Raw genomic sequence first — 15,272 nt, 5'->3', positions numbered from 1 at the left:
TAAACAGTTACACTATATAAAGTGCATTTACATCTATCAAATAAAATAAAATTCTCTCAAGCTGAGACAACTGTTTGTTCACAACAGAAGTAAACTTAACAATACAACCTCTATTCTTAATTAAATAATTCAAATACCCAGTCTGGTAGACATTCAGGAACTTCAAGTATTTTCTTAAATAATGTTTATATTGCCACCTTGAAAATGCTAATTTTTCTTCGGCTTGCTCCTGACTCGCCATTTCTGTCTCTTCTCCATTTGTGTCGTGTGCTTCGGCGCGCATGTAAAAACACTGGCTCTGATTGGCTACCATAACGCTGCCTTAGACAATCGCTTTAAACAGGTGTTACACCGAGAACTGTGATCTATCGAGATCTGTTACTTCTCACTAGTCTGGGCAGCGGTCCGCTCGCATTACTGTTAGTATATCAATATATAGTAACGCACCGCTTTTAATGACCAGTAACGTCAACGGCGTTGTAACGACAGGAAAAGTAATTAATAATATTATCCCGTTACTAACAAAATGACGCCGTTACCTAACGCCGTTATATTTAACGGCGTTATTCGCAACACTGCTGATGCCTGAGCATTCGCAGTATCGCACAAATCCACCGTCGCTCGCGAGAGTCTCACGCAGACGCATCTGATCAGACTGACCCCACTGGTGCGTGAACGTGTGATGACTTCAAAACGATCGTAAGGCACGCTCCCATGTTGGATATCAATACTGTAAATGATCCAACCTCATTACAAATATAAAGGTTTAAGTTATCTACCAAATGCATTATCAGTCTACTTTGAAATGGCCTTTACACAAAAATGACCTTTAACCCAGTTTGCTTTGAAATTTAACCTGCACATGGAGATGAAATTGAGCATAAAGTTAGAAAGGTACACTGTGCGTTACAGTGCTGTACCTGGCACAGTCCTACTTCTGCTTACATGGTGAGGAAGGACTAAAGAATGTGAGAAATCTGATCCCAGATCAGATCTTGCTGACTGCAATGACAACATAGTTTTTCTTTGCTAACACAATCCTAGTTTAACAAGGGGGGGCAAGATTTGTCAGTCACTGTGCTCCTTATGTAAAAAGGGACCAGAATCTTCAGCAGCGTTTAATAACCTCTGGCTGTTGTCTAATGCCGCAAGCTTCATCTGAACCTCACATGACGCGCGTTCTACTGATTAGCAATCTCCTACTTAGCAACAAATGCCACGTCCCAATATAGCTCCTCTCTACTTCACTCTAACCAGCGGCACATCTTAGCTTATGCATCAGGGCCAGCCCGTCCACACGCATTAGGGTCAGTGCACCAAATCCCCAGGAGCTTGTGGAGTCCACTAACTCCATGACCCTCATACAGCTGGTAGCACCGACGCAGACCCAGCGGCTTCCTGACCCAGCCTGAACCACTGTCCACCCCAAACACAACTTCCTGAAAGAAGTCTAGAAAGGCCAAGGAAGTGGTGTTTGGGTCCCGTAAAGGATTCTGGGCATCATGGGGAAATCGATCCTAACCGTTCAGCTACGACATGAAAAATACACACCAGACGTTGAAGAAGGAGAGGAATGAATATTCCCAGGCGTCGCGAAGCTCCCAGCGGGATCAGCGGCGTTGAGGTTTTGTGTAGTTCTCTTCTGACTGCGAGCGGATCGGCACCATGACATCATGAGCCTCGACTGGACTGGGGAGAAGGTGCTAGTCTGTCTGCACGGCTAGCACGGCACCATGATTAGCACAAGCCAGGCCCAGCCAATGAGAACCAGGGAATTAGGCTGATTGTCCTCCTCACCTGGAGAGGCCATGAGCAGGATGAAGACAGGGGAACGGACAGCAGAGGACAGCAGTGACCCAAGACCAAAAGCTTCTTATATGGCTCATGGATAGAACAACAACAACACAAAGAAAGAAACAAACAAAAATGTGTACTGAATGTGCGTGGCTAATGATCTTACACCGCCCTATTTACACCAGCACTGTCATTTCAGGCCGTAATATATAACCGACTAATAGGGGAGGGTGTCTTCCATGGAGCAGAGGTGAGACAGACTGTGTCTCTGTCCTCACCGCCCACTGGGCTAATCCTCAATATCAGACACTGCCTGTCTGGCCATGAGACCAAACTGTAGGATTAGGGTCATGGCAAAAACATTCGTGTTTGTGTAAGTGTGCACGCACATGCACGTGCACACACACACGCACACACACTACAGTGCCCTGCTTACACTCCATTGCCTTTTCCATAACACACAACCAAAACACCTATATCTGAAATGGTTCATTTGCTAGACTTGTGGGTGTTTGAGTCAGACTCAGTAGTTGTAACATCAACTCTACCAGCGTTATTAGTGTTGTTAGAAACCAACAACACAACACCATAGTAACAACATCCCCAAAGCTGATGGATGTCCACTAATCAACTGTGGACAAGCCTGTTGCCCAAACATTACAACCATGAAAACATCAGTCATGCTGTCAGTCCAACTAATTCTTTCTCTCTCTCTCTCACACACACACACACAAAAGATGTGCGCTGTAATTACACGGGTGATGCAGGCAGTTTGGCCAAGACGCCAAATGTTAAAATGCATTTGGTAAGAAGTGACCTGTTTGGTCACTTCTTACCAAAAGTTGCGCGTATGTCACAGTACAGGGATGATACGGGCCGTGTTGACATGGGTGTCAAATCTGCAGTACATACACTTATTATATATACACTTATATTAAGCCCACACTAAATAAGTTTAACGATAATTTATAATAAGACGTTATAATTCACCTTACCAAAAATACAATGTGGCAAATTAGTCGGGCATAGGTAGAATTTAATTAATTTCCATCCAATTAAAATACGCGCTTGGATGTGAATCAAGTGCGTTTTCAACCGCAGTCAGACTCCTCTGGGTCTCTGCCTGATAAACATTTAATCACAATAGTATCAGGTTGCACCATGAAATCAATCCGCTTGGGCTAAACGGAGCAGCAGTACGTGCAAATGCAAACGGAGAATGGCCAAGATGGAACCGTGCAGCGCAATATGCGAGTCCTAAATAATGTTGCGTTTCACGGTACATATAGCCCACGCAATCTGATCTCGTACTGCATGAACACGGTCTGATCTCGTGGGTGGGTGAAGCGCGCGCAAGCAGCGTGGGTGGTGCGCGAGGTCGCACTGTCGAGGGGTGACGTCGGCACAACCCTGAACTCAACTCCTCGCACAACTGGCTGGATGTTCACATGACTTCGGTATTGAGGAGACGTGATCAGTGTCAGCCCTTCAAGGCAAATGTGCAAAGCTAAAAACAAGGGCGTAGGTGCTGATGACGTAACAACTATTACAATATATACAGGTCACCCTCACTGGACTGTGTTGGGTTCCTCTGTACTGTACATTACAAACATACTGGAACATCACACTGAACATCATAATTATACTACGCCATCTTTTCACACATACAATTTGTCTGCCACCTTGGGACCTTTTCATTTATTGACCAGATAACCACTGCTGATGGAGGAATATTATTCCAGAGGCAGTGCAGCATCAGCGTAGTGGTGGTGCTGGTGGTCTTAGTGGTACTAATGATGGTGCTAGTGGTGGTGCTGGTGGTCTTAGTGGTACTAATGATGGTGCTAGTGGTGGTGCTGGTGGTCTTAGTGGTACTAATGATGGTGCTAGTGGTGGTGCTGGTGGTCTTATGGCACATTTCCACTAGGGCCTGCTTGGCGCGGTACGGTTCGATTCGCGACGGTTTGTGAGTGTTTCCATTAGTACCAGTACCCTGTGAGCCAGCCCCTTTGGGTACTTTTTTCGTACCGACTCGCTTGAGGTTCTAACCGTTCCGAAGCGGTACAGTTCTGTGACGTGGAGGAACAGCATGACACTGATTGGCCAGGGAGTGTCGTCACAGGTTGCGTCAGGAGAGCGACTCCTCCGCTATGCTATGGACTCCTCAGCCATTTTTAAAACCCAAGGAGCGAAGTCTGTTCCCTGGTCAAACGCCGAGGTACAAACCTTTCTGTTAATAATCAGCGATCAAAAAATCCAGGGCGAACTGGACGGGGCCACTAGAAATGTAAAGGTTTTTAGCGAGGTTTCCGCGCTAATGGCCACTCATGGCTACCAGCGGTCCGTTCAGCAGTGCCGGTCGGTCCAAGCTAAAAAAGCTTAACGCGATTACCGGGCGGTGAAGGACCATAACGGACGCAGCGGAGCAAACCGCAAAGACTGGAAATGGTTCCAGCAAATGGATGTCGTATACGGTCACCGGCCAGCCAGTAACGGAAGAGAAAACGTGCTGGACACGGCGATGTCGGTGCTGGAGGCCACGGAGAATGGTGAGTGTATTGTGATTTCAGTTTTACTAGGCTCGTAAAAGATGTAATATGAACGTAATATGAACGCATCTATTGTAAACGCAGGAATTTAGAGCTAGCTCTTAGCCTTGCTAGTTGCTAGTTAGCTGTAGCCATAGCAGCGATGACGTGCTACACATTTTGTGTAGTTACGCTATATTGTTGTTGCTTTCACGGGAATGCTTGTGTTTAATATTTGTTATTTTTTACGTTCAAGATTCCCTTTCCACTTACGAGGCGAGCGGAGTTGGCGGAAAATGTTTCCTTCAACCGGGCTTTCCACGGGGTGCTTGGCGAACTTGTGAACACCATGCGAGACAGACGCCAGTAAAAGCACACAAAATGTTGCTTGTAGTACTATAAATATTTATTTCATATAAAGCTATACGTATATATTTGCTTTTTGCACTTTTTTAAACTATAACTATAATTTACATATGTTGTACTTTAAATATCTATATTTCATAATAAAGTTTGATTTCATTTGATTGTATGACTGATGCTTTTTATGCAGGGTGTGTTCAGCCTGTTTGAGTAATACCAAATTATTATCAATAATTAGACCAACCACATACAATAATGAAGATAAAGATAAATAAGATACAATAATGCTATTTGTTAAGGGGTGTTGTGCCGGTGTTGTGGTCGCATACAAATGCCGGTGTTGTGGTCGCATACAAATGATGTCACGACACTACAACCCGCGCGCCAACAGCGACTCCACCCACATTGGGGTGGTTCACCATTGTAATGGAAACACAACGCGACCGTACCGTTCCGTTGCGAAGCGACCCGTATCGAACCGTACCGCGCCAAGCAGGCCCTAGTGGAAATGCGCCATTAGTGGTACTAATGATGGTGCTAGTGGTGGTGCTGGTGGTCTTAGTGGTACTAATGATGGTGCTAGTGGTGGTGCTGGTGGTCTTAGTGGTACTAATGGTGGTGCTAGTGGTGGTGCTGGTGGTCTTAGTGGTACTAATGATGGTGCTAGTGGTGGTGCTGGTGGTCTTAGTGGTACTAATGGTGGTGCTAGTGGTGATGCTGGTGGTCTTAGTGGTACTAATGATGGTGCTAGTGGTGGTGCTGGTGGTGGTGCTGGTGGTCTTAGTGGTACTAATGATGGTGCTAGTGGTGGGGCTGGTGGTCTTAGTGGTACTAATGATGGTGCTAGTGGTGGTGCTGGTGGTCTTAGTGGTACTAATGATGGTGCTAGTGGTGGTGCTGGTGGTCTTAGTGGTACTAATGATGGTGCTAGTAGTGGTGCTGGTGGTCTTAGTGGTACTAATGATGGTGCTAGTGGTGGTGCTGGTGGTCTTAGTGGTACTAATGATGGTGCTAGTGGTGGTGCTGGTGGTCTTAGTGGTACTAATGATGGTGCTAGTGGTGGTGCTGGTGGTCTTAGTGGTACTAATGATGGTGCTAGTGGTGGTGCTGGTGGTCTTAGTGGTACTAATGATGGTGCTAGTGGTGGTGCTGGTGGTCTTAGTGGTACTAATGATGGTGCTAGTGGTGGTGCTGGTGGTCTTAGTGGTACTAATGATGGTGCTAGTGGTGGTGCTGGTGGTCTTAGTGGTACCAGTAATGGTGCTGGTAATAGATGTGGAGATGGTTCATCACCCTTGCTGGGGATTTGAATTTGGTTGCAGTCGGTCACACAAAAAATATGCGGCCAGAAATGTATGATTACATATACATAACACGTACATACAACCACTACACGTGGAATTACACCCACCATGTCCAAAAAATCCCAACTGTCAGATCATCTCAAACTCATAGAATATTAAAAAGTAAACTTACTAGAATATTAGAAGAAGCTAAATAATGGATTTTTCTATCCAAGAATTAGCATAATAGGACACAAGGCCTCTGCCAGATTCCACATGCAACTTGGCCATTTAATGGACACCCTGACGTTTTCATTGGCTGGTCCACTTCAAGATACGTTGGGGGTAAACGAGGTTCTCTACGAGAGACCCGACAAAGCAGAATTCGTCCACGGCCGCTGCTACGTTACGTTACGTGCAGGAGTGCCGATATCAGCGGGTCAGAACCGCTAGCTGTCTGTACGGACCTGTCCGCCGGGGTGTGGCGTGCGAACAGCCGCTGTCCCGACACTCACGCCCCGTCCGGCCCAATGGCCTCGGTTCAGAGTGCAGGTCGTGACCTTTCTGAGTCTGTGATCCGAGATGTTATTTCCGTCCAGGCTGCGCCTCTTGCCATTACGCACATCGCTGTAACCCCCAACCACCGCCACTTCTTCACAGGCCACAACCCCGACTTCGATTTGTGGAAGATAACAACGGGGAGAAAGAGACGAGCTAGAGGAGTCCGGCGGTTTCATCCCTGCTGCCGTAACCGTGGTAATAGGATACTGGGATCTCACCTCCTCAAAAGCCTTCGTGAACCCTATCAGGAAATGTGGTTATGGTTACGCCACTGAAACCACGGCAACGTGTAGAGCAGACAGCAGTGGAATAACAGTCTTCTAAGAAAATTAGCCTTGTATGGATTTGGGGAACAAAAAACAGATGGAAATAGCAAAGAGAGAGAGAGAGAGAGAGAGAGAGAGAGAGAGAGGCAGATGATTAATTCCTTCTTTGGCTAGACAGGAGCAGCAGATGTTTGCATTTTGCAAATCCCGTGCCAAACATTTCAGCCAACAGACTCAATATGTTTGCATACGATAGACGCCATCATCTTCAACACGCTGGAGTCGCATCCCGTCGAAACAAAAAAAGCCTAATCATTCACCATCTTTCACCATCATTCACCATTACCATCCGCCATCAGGACTAACGGAGCACCATCAGCTCTTACAGGGCAGTGGATTCTGCACGAGTGCACGGACTGTGTCATAAGGACAGTAAGTGGCCCCTGGTCCAGGTTGCTATGGTTCCTTGAGAAGCCAGTCAGATCATGTGATGGAGAAGTATCATTATCCACACATGACAACTGTCTGCACCGCCAAGCAAACACAAAATAAAAGGCACACACACAAACACACACGGTTCCTCACAAAAACGTTCCAAGAGGCGTTCCGCAAAAATGAAAAAGGCAGCTCTCTAACTATAGATGAAATGGACTATTCAAGATGAGCACGCTTCACTTCCGAGCTGAAATCACCTCTTATACACATAAAAGCCTGTCTCTCCCTCACCACCTGTCTATCTGCTCTTATACACATAAAAGCCTGTCTCCCCCTCTCCACCCGTCTATCTGCTCTTATACACATAAAAGCCTGTCTCCCCCTCGCCACCTGTCTATCTGCTCTTATACACATAAAAGCCTGTCTCCCCCTCGCCACCTGTCTATCTGCTCTTATACACATAAAAGCCTGTCTCCCCCTCGCCACCCGTCTATCTGCTCTTATACACATAAAAGCCTGTCTCCCCCTCGCCACCTGTCTATCTGCTCTTATACACATAAAAGCCTGTCTCCCCCTCGCCACCTGTCTATCTGCTCTTATACACATAAAAGCCTGTCTCCCCCTCGCCACCTGTCTATCTGCTCTTATACACATAAAAGCCTGTCTCCCCCTCGCCACCTGTCTATCTGCTCTTGAGGACATGGCGTGTCATCGTTCTAAAAGCACTCTCGCACCCTTGTTCCTCTGCAGCTCTGCACCACTCAGGAGGGGGGGGGGGGAGGAGCATAGAGGGGAGGGGAGGGGCTGGGAGGGGAGGGGAGGGGCTGGGAGGGGAGGGGTTTAGGGCCCCACCCCCCCATACTGCCTGTTTTCCAGTGGGTCTCCACACCCGCATCAATTGTGGGATGGTGTGTTGCTGCTAACTGTTGGTCACCATGGACGTTTACGGCTCGTCCTGAGAGGCGGCCAGCTATTGTAAACAATGACATTATGAAGTAACGGAGAAGCAGAACGTTGGAGAAGAACTCCCAGAAGAACTTATTACTGAATGAGGGTTCCCAACACTGGGAAATGTCTGCTCATCCACAGCTGAACATCATCGACATCTAGGGACGATGTTCCATAAATAATCAATAAATAAATCAATAAACCACCAAGAAAACTCACTCATAGCACCACGAACTAAAGACGACGGAGGTACCGATTACGTATGAAGACCACAGCGTTCAGCGAAGGACGTGTGTTTAAGCCCAAGTCGACCTCGAAACATCACACCACTCCCAGCTGAACAGCACTGACTTCAAATCAGCCGGACTTCACCAAGGCTCAGTGGAGGAGGTTAGAGCAGACATCATAGAGCTGACCCTGGATCAGTGGTGAGAAGAAGACTGTAAGGAGGAAATGTGATGCATGGCGAATGCAACCGTCCCACCAATCAGGACACAGAGCCAGGACACTCCCCCTCTGCCAGGTGTGTGGGAGAGATCTCATTTTGAACATGTGACTAGATGTGTTTTTGCGTTCGGATGAAGTTGGTCACTTGAGTGTGTGGACAACATGGGAGGACTGTTCCTTTCTCAGCACAAAATAACCCCCCCCCCCCCCCCAAAAAAAAGGTTTGTTTAAAGAAATGTGATGAATGTTTAAGCTCTAAATTTAGCACACCTGATCCATTTTATTGCAAGTCAACTGGTAATTAATCTCTTTTCACTCCGTCCCATTCATATTTCATGAGTATTCGTCTCCCCTGTCGATCATTAAAAGCCTCTTAAACTGCACACCCACAGCAGGGACACACGTCACTGGGAACCATAAAGACTACTGGCACTGCTGTTCAAGTCTGGCTTGTAAAAGGCGCTGTTGCCATGGCTCCATCGTTAGAGAAAATGTGAAATCTCAGAACCTCTTACTCACGCTGACATCTTTATAAACAAATATTTCTAAGCCACATTTATAAGCTGCGCGAGAAAAAGAAAAGTCAACTCTGTACAGCACGTTGGCAACTAACCCTGCAGTTGGTAAGATAGTTAACCTCAATGCAACAGGTTAGTACATGAAGCTCGCGAGTAAATAATCTTTTGAGCTCCCTTATCGAGGCGCGCGTGAGTCAAATTACTGCTCTTTCCAAATGAATTATATACATTAAGGAGTACTAGGTTGCAGTGTGTGTGTGTGCCATCCAGCCTGCTAGAGTATAGAAATACACGGCGCAGGTAAGCGGGCCTCCGAGTCTGACACATGAGCTGCAGCACGCGAGCTGGGAGCGATGAAACGCCCGCCACGCTCCACGCACCGATCGCGCGCGCGGGGCAGTGCCGGTGGAACGAGCGAGAGACAGACGCACACCTGTACACGCCCGGCCGGGTCACGTCTCTCCAGACTGTCGTTCGTTTGTTAACACGGAACTGGTTCCCATCGTTGTTTCGTAATTCTCTGATATCTAATAAAGAAAGTTTGTATAATTGCATCTTTCAGCGACAGTTGCCCGTATTAACTGGAGTCAAATGTCCTCTGGGGTTAATGAAGGCCTTGTCCCACACGCCCCCAGTCGCTCTTTGGCCTTTCTCGACACGATTATGCGCAGCCGGAGCCATGGCGCTATAATCCACCGTTACCTCAGATTTATTAAGTGGTTTTCTATTGCTCTGCGGTTTTAGTTAACGGGATAACACTGCTTTCAGGAGAGAGTCCCTGTGAGGCGATGTCGGTCCAGCCTTTCAAGTCTGTAAACGCCAAGACAATTCTTATTTATAACACTTATAAATAAGCTCGAGCAACTCCGTAGGTTTCAGTCGTATATATATTTTTATCTAGCTAAAGGCCCTCACGGCTTTCAATGTATCTGAAACGACCCAGAATCCCTGCACAGTTCAAAGCACAACGGAATGAAAGTAATTTTCATTCCATTTAATATTTGTGTTTATTTAATATCATCCCAGCGGGACAGAGGTATATAAATTAAAATAAAAATAAGCATGGAAAATTGTAAATGTTTCCAGCCACATGTAGTGATATTTAGCGCAGAGCTTAACAGAAGATCTCCATAGTGGCATTTTGACTTGTGTTTAAGTGCCTGGTTTCACCCGTCATGAACATATCAGGTAAACGCTGGTGCTGACCCAGGGCTGGAGTGGGCCCCTTTTTCAGCCTGGGAGTTTCATGCCCAAATCTTGCCCAAATTATTTTCCCCTCCCAATCGGCCCAAACTAGAGATTGACATGAGCCGGCCCATCGGGAATCCTCCCAAATCTCCCGATTAGCCACTTCGGCTCTGTGCTGACCACACTGTGAGGAGCAGAGAACAGGCTCTCATAGGTGCCAGGGCCAGGGCCAAAGTACACCAAATAGTCAAATGAAAAAACTATCATTTTTTGTATGTTTCTGGTGATCCAATCTAAAAGCATAAAGAGTCAAGCATAAAGAGCCGTGTGGTTCCTTTTAATGGATATACTTTTAATATCAATAATAATAATAATGCAATTCTGTGTCTCAAGGTGGCATCAAACAGTGAAGAACAAAAACAAGACAGATATTCTAAAGAATATCACACTGCACAGCATGGAGACATCAGTGCACTTCCTTAAAGCTGACGTTAAACCTGAGGATAATGACTTCCTGTGTACCTGGGGGCTCTGGGGTGTGTGGTTGTGTAGCTGAAACACCAGGTCAGAGTAATCGAGAGAGAGAGAGAGAGGGAATGAATGAGAGAGAGTGAGACCCATACCAAACAACCCTGTTCACATTCAACTCTGCAGTTTGATAAGGCTAATGTTTTAAACTAAACTCCCAAACACCAGGTCATGCACACGTCTGACTGAGCGCATCGTCACTGGACGTCACAGGTGAATAAACGGAGTTAGTATAGTTTCGTGCATGGTCCCAGTTCACTTTCAGAATGACTAGTGCACGGACAGAGCAAACACGGACTCTAATACACACAATTAAGAGGAACCCCTCAAAAGAACAAACCAACCCGTCAATATACAATTTAAATGCCGGCCTGAGCAGATCAGTGAGCATGATCACGTTTGCAGACCACCTTCTGAACATCAACGCTGCAACATTACTGCCTGTTCCAGAGGAGGGGAGGTGACCTTTTCCTTTAACTGCTGTTAATAAATCAGTTTACCATGCAGTTCAATGCTTCCAGGCCCCGAACACACAGAGACTGCTTCCTCTTCGCCACAAACCACCATAATCTCGTTTCGCTACGCCCTCGCTCTTTCGTGAGATATAACGGTTTTGTAACAGGCTACGGCCTGTGCCTAAGAGACTAACCTTAAATTAAGTTCCCCTGGGGCAGGCTTACATGTCCTAATACAGAGTCTCACTCCCTTTTGGAGAAGAATGACTAACAGACCAAGGCCAACGGCAAATGGACTTCAGGATGATCCAGCACGGCATGCTTGAAGCGAGGCCAAGCCGTCCGGGCCAAGGGCCCCTACTGGAGCCCGAGCTTGACCCGTTGGTTTTGGAGGACACAGTCTGGAGTTCTATGGTGGGCCCTGTTACTGCGGAGCTGCTCAACGCATGCTTGACCAACAGCTCCTGCAATATCGCTTCACAACAGCACGGAGACAAAATATATGAATGTATGTAAACCATGCGTGTCCTTCAGAGATGGGAATACACACACACACACACACACACACACACACACACACACACACACACACACACATCAAATCTTAGTCTTGCCAACACATACTCTTGGCACACTGCTGGTAAACATGATGATGCCAAAAAATTGTGCATTGCAGGAAGCCCTCCGTACAGTCTAGGGTTATTAGCAAAGCGCAGTGGTCCACGACCTGGTCCCGTTATCAATCAGTACAGCGTTTACCGCAAACCACGCAGCGCAGCGCTGCACAAGCCCCGCGAGGGCAAACGCCCCTACAGAGACCACCACCCCGGACAACACTCCCAAGAGATCAACGCGACGGAAGAACCTCGCACATGTCAACACACGGATTACCGTGACCGGAGACGCTGCGTCGATGTGCGCTCAGTCCCAACAGTTTGAGCTCAACCCGAAACTGCTCATTAGTTTGTCGGGCCACACGGACACGCGACGGTCCCTCACCCCACGCACATTACACACACCCGATTACACACACCCGATTACACAAACGAGAGGACTTGTGTTGACAGTGGACCGAGCGTGTGTACATCGGACCATGTGGGATTACGGGGTGTATAACACAATTTGGCTGCTTCAGCTGTATTTATGTCGTATGCACCAACACGGTTTAAGACGTTAAAAGTCAGAATATGCTAGAGCCCCACGGCGGAGCGACTGTGTGCGCTAAAACTGGTAGATTCGCCCTTTCTAGCGGCTTCGCTTCAAAATCGCAAAGTCAGTGAGGTCAAACTGTGCGTTTTTAGTACCGAGACGAATCATTTCACATCACACAGTGAAGGAAAACGGAACACAAACGTTTGCGCGCACCTTCGCTCCCACATCCGACGACGGACTCCGTGTCATCAGTAGCCCCGGTGGACGTGGAGCTCCCTCCGTCCTCCACCAGCCGGGATGCGCCCTCCATTGAATCCGGATGAGAAGGGCCGTCGCGGTTATGATGAACGGTGTGACGGTACCGGAGCCCTCGTCATTGCGACCGCATCTTCCTTTAAAAAATAATAAAAAACCCTACATATTTGCGTGTTAGATCCCATGCGATTGATTTTGCTTGGCGAGCATTAGCGCCCGCGCACACATGGCGGATCCGAGCGGGCTACACCGAACCCCGTGACGCCGGCGCCGACGTCACGCGCCCGGGCCGACAGGTGAACTGCGTCATTTTGGAATCCGTTTTCAAATGACGTCAAGGACGCGTGTTTATGAAAGCTGAACAACTGAATTCAAAGGGGGAAAAAATAACATGCTGTCAAACTGTAAGGTGTCTTTATTATTAAATTGGTCCGTGGAAACGCAAAACGGACACGCTGCTTTGATGTTGTGTCGTATCCCGTGTCAATACAAACGAAAAACGTATAAATCGTATAATAATTTTGAGACGGGGGTCGACTGAAATTGTGCACACCGTGCAAAATACTGCAGCTCTGCGAAAGGTAGCGCAATACTGCTCTCTAGCGGGAGAGCACCAAACTGCAACTTACAAAAAATATCCCTGATCACTGGTGTTACGTTATTGGGAAACATACTTTAGACGTAGATCATAGGCTTCAGGATTCATAAACAAGACTATAAACGTGTTCAGCCCTCAGTGTTCTATAATCAGAGCTGGGAGACCAGATTCTCAACACACGAGTGTCAGGAAAGAGTTCCAGTTTAATCATACAGCTAGTTACAGAACAGATGTCTTAAGACAACTGGATAAGAATAAAACATGTATGATTGGTGTTCTTATCAGGAGAGGTACAGTGGACTGGATGTAGGTGTAACGGAAGAGTACAAGAGAGACAGGGAGGTTCTGAGTGGCAGACACAGATAAGGGAGCGTTTACAGACAGTAAATCACAAATTCCCCTTTTCAGTCCCATTATAAATTCAATTAATTGTTAATATAATCACCCAGGACTTACAAGAATAGTAGTGACAAGAATAGCTATATGGTTTGTGCATGGGGATGTTATTTGGAGCGTGAGCACATGCTAGATGTGGGTTTAAACAGCTTGGAAATTACGATCTGATGCATGGTTTGTTTGAACTATGCTCAGATATAGAGCTGTACTCTGAACGCAAGCATTTTTGTTCTCTTTATAGAGTTAACAAATCCATCAACAGCAAGACCATGAGGAGGTTGTGTGTGTGTGTGTTCGGTTTAAACGGAGCTTAGAGTGGGTGCAGGGGTGATAGTGGGAAAAATTCCTGAGCCTGAACTTTTTCTGAGCGGGGGGTGGGGGGTGGAGTGTTAGTGTACCATATTTAGAATATTTTATAATTAATCTTTAAATTAATTAATAATAAATAAGTCAGGTAATCATTATAGTGAAATAAAAAACTAATTTCTTTTAATATTCTGAGAAAATGCTGTAACCTAAAGATTTAGATTAGACACAATATGTTAAAAACAGGCATAATTAATTATTTATTCATTACTGTTAGTAAATTATAGGATACCAGACAACTCAAAGAAATTATGCAAATAAAGTTTAAAAGAATTACAAGTATTATGATTATAGTTAGTTTTTATATATAAAATTTAATAAATATTTTGTGTTGGTTTATTAGGACATACATTTTGTGCTTTTCTTCATGTATTACACCTTACGCCGTAAGGCAGCCAGGATGAACCAGATTGTCTGACCACCTGTACCGGCTCAAAAAAACCACTCTTATATTTCTGATAAAAATTTAACTTAATCAGAATAAAGATAAAATACTGAAGTTATCTTGCATCTACCTCTGAAGCTCTTCCGATGTCTGAAATACAGGCAATCCCCGGGTTACGATGTTGATCCGTCGTAAATCGATTTTTGGTGTAAATCGGAACATACATACATACATACATGTACGTAAATAACGTACTATACGCAGTTATCCTATTCTAAAGCTAGCCTTTTGGTAAATACCTTTATCCATAGCTGCGTTTAACTAATCCTGACGCCACGCACACCAAACACCAAGTTCCGTTTACGACGCAGAATCATTTAGGTCCAAACAAGGCTTTATACAGTAAATGGGAGATGTGTAGTAACCACGAAAAATCGTAACTTGGGAACCTTGTAAGGATCATATTTCAGGCCCAAAACAGATAGCATGCGCGCGCGCGTGGTTTATCATTATGATTTGACGGATTTTTTTCCCCCTCAATTTTTTTTTTCTCGCGGACATGTCGGTAGGCCGGAATTCCGGCGTGGCGCCTGAAAACTATCAGGCCTGTGGGTGGCTCTGGGCCCGCAGGACTCCACGTTGAGCCTCCTGGGGACGTGACGGGTGTAATTCCATGAAACTCTGTGGGCGGTGTGGACCTGATGAACCCTGTGAAGAGCTTGTGAGGTAGTGGGTTCTTGGAAGTTAATGAATGGAGCAGGCTGGGCTTTAGCCGAAACATTAATGGTTTGCCACAAGATCTATGA

The 15,272-nt window shown here is 46.2% G+C and overlaps 1 protein-coding gene across 6 annotated transcripts in view; it reads right to left on the bottom strand.

Annotated features, from left to right (window-relative positions):
* The window catches only part of pip5k1cb (phosphatidylinositol-4-phosphate 5-kinase, type I, gamma b), a 32,282-nt gene extending 19,282 nt beyond the window's left edge, over positions 1 to 13,000 (bottom strand). For 5 of the 6 annotated variants that reach the window (XR_013125349.1, XM_076991311.1, XM_076991309.1 and 2 more), the window contains exon 1: positions 12,680 to 12,999. Coding sequence is in view for 5 of the 6 variants with exons in the window: in XM_076991311.1 (XP_076847426.1) it covers positions 12,680 to 12,776 (97 nt within the window). In the remaining variant the exon portion in view is untranslated. Of the gene's footprint in view, positions 1 to 12,679 lie in introns of all 6 variants that reach the window. The other variant, XM_076991310.1, reaches the window with a different exon arrangement.
* Between the last annotated feature and the right edge of the window lie 2,272 nt (positions 13,001 to 15,272).

The sequence above is a fragment of the Brachyhypopomus gauderio genome, unplaced genomic scaffold (genome assembly GCF_052324685.1).
Source record: "Brachyhypopomus gauderio isolate BG-103 unplaced genomic scaffold, BGAUD_0.2 sc82, whole genome shotgun sequence".
In the NCBI taxonomy this organism is placed as follows: Eukaryota; Metazoa; Chordata; class Actinopteri; order Gymnotiformes; family Hypopomidae; genus Brachyhypopomus; species Brachyhypopomus gauderio.
This window is presented reverse-complemented; position numbering and strand designations above follow the sequence as displayed.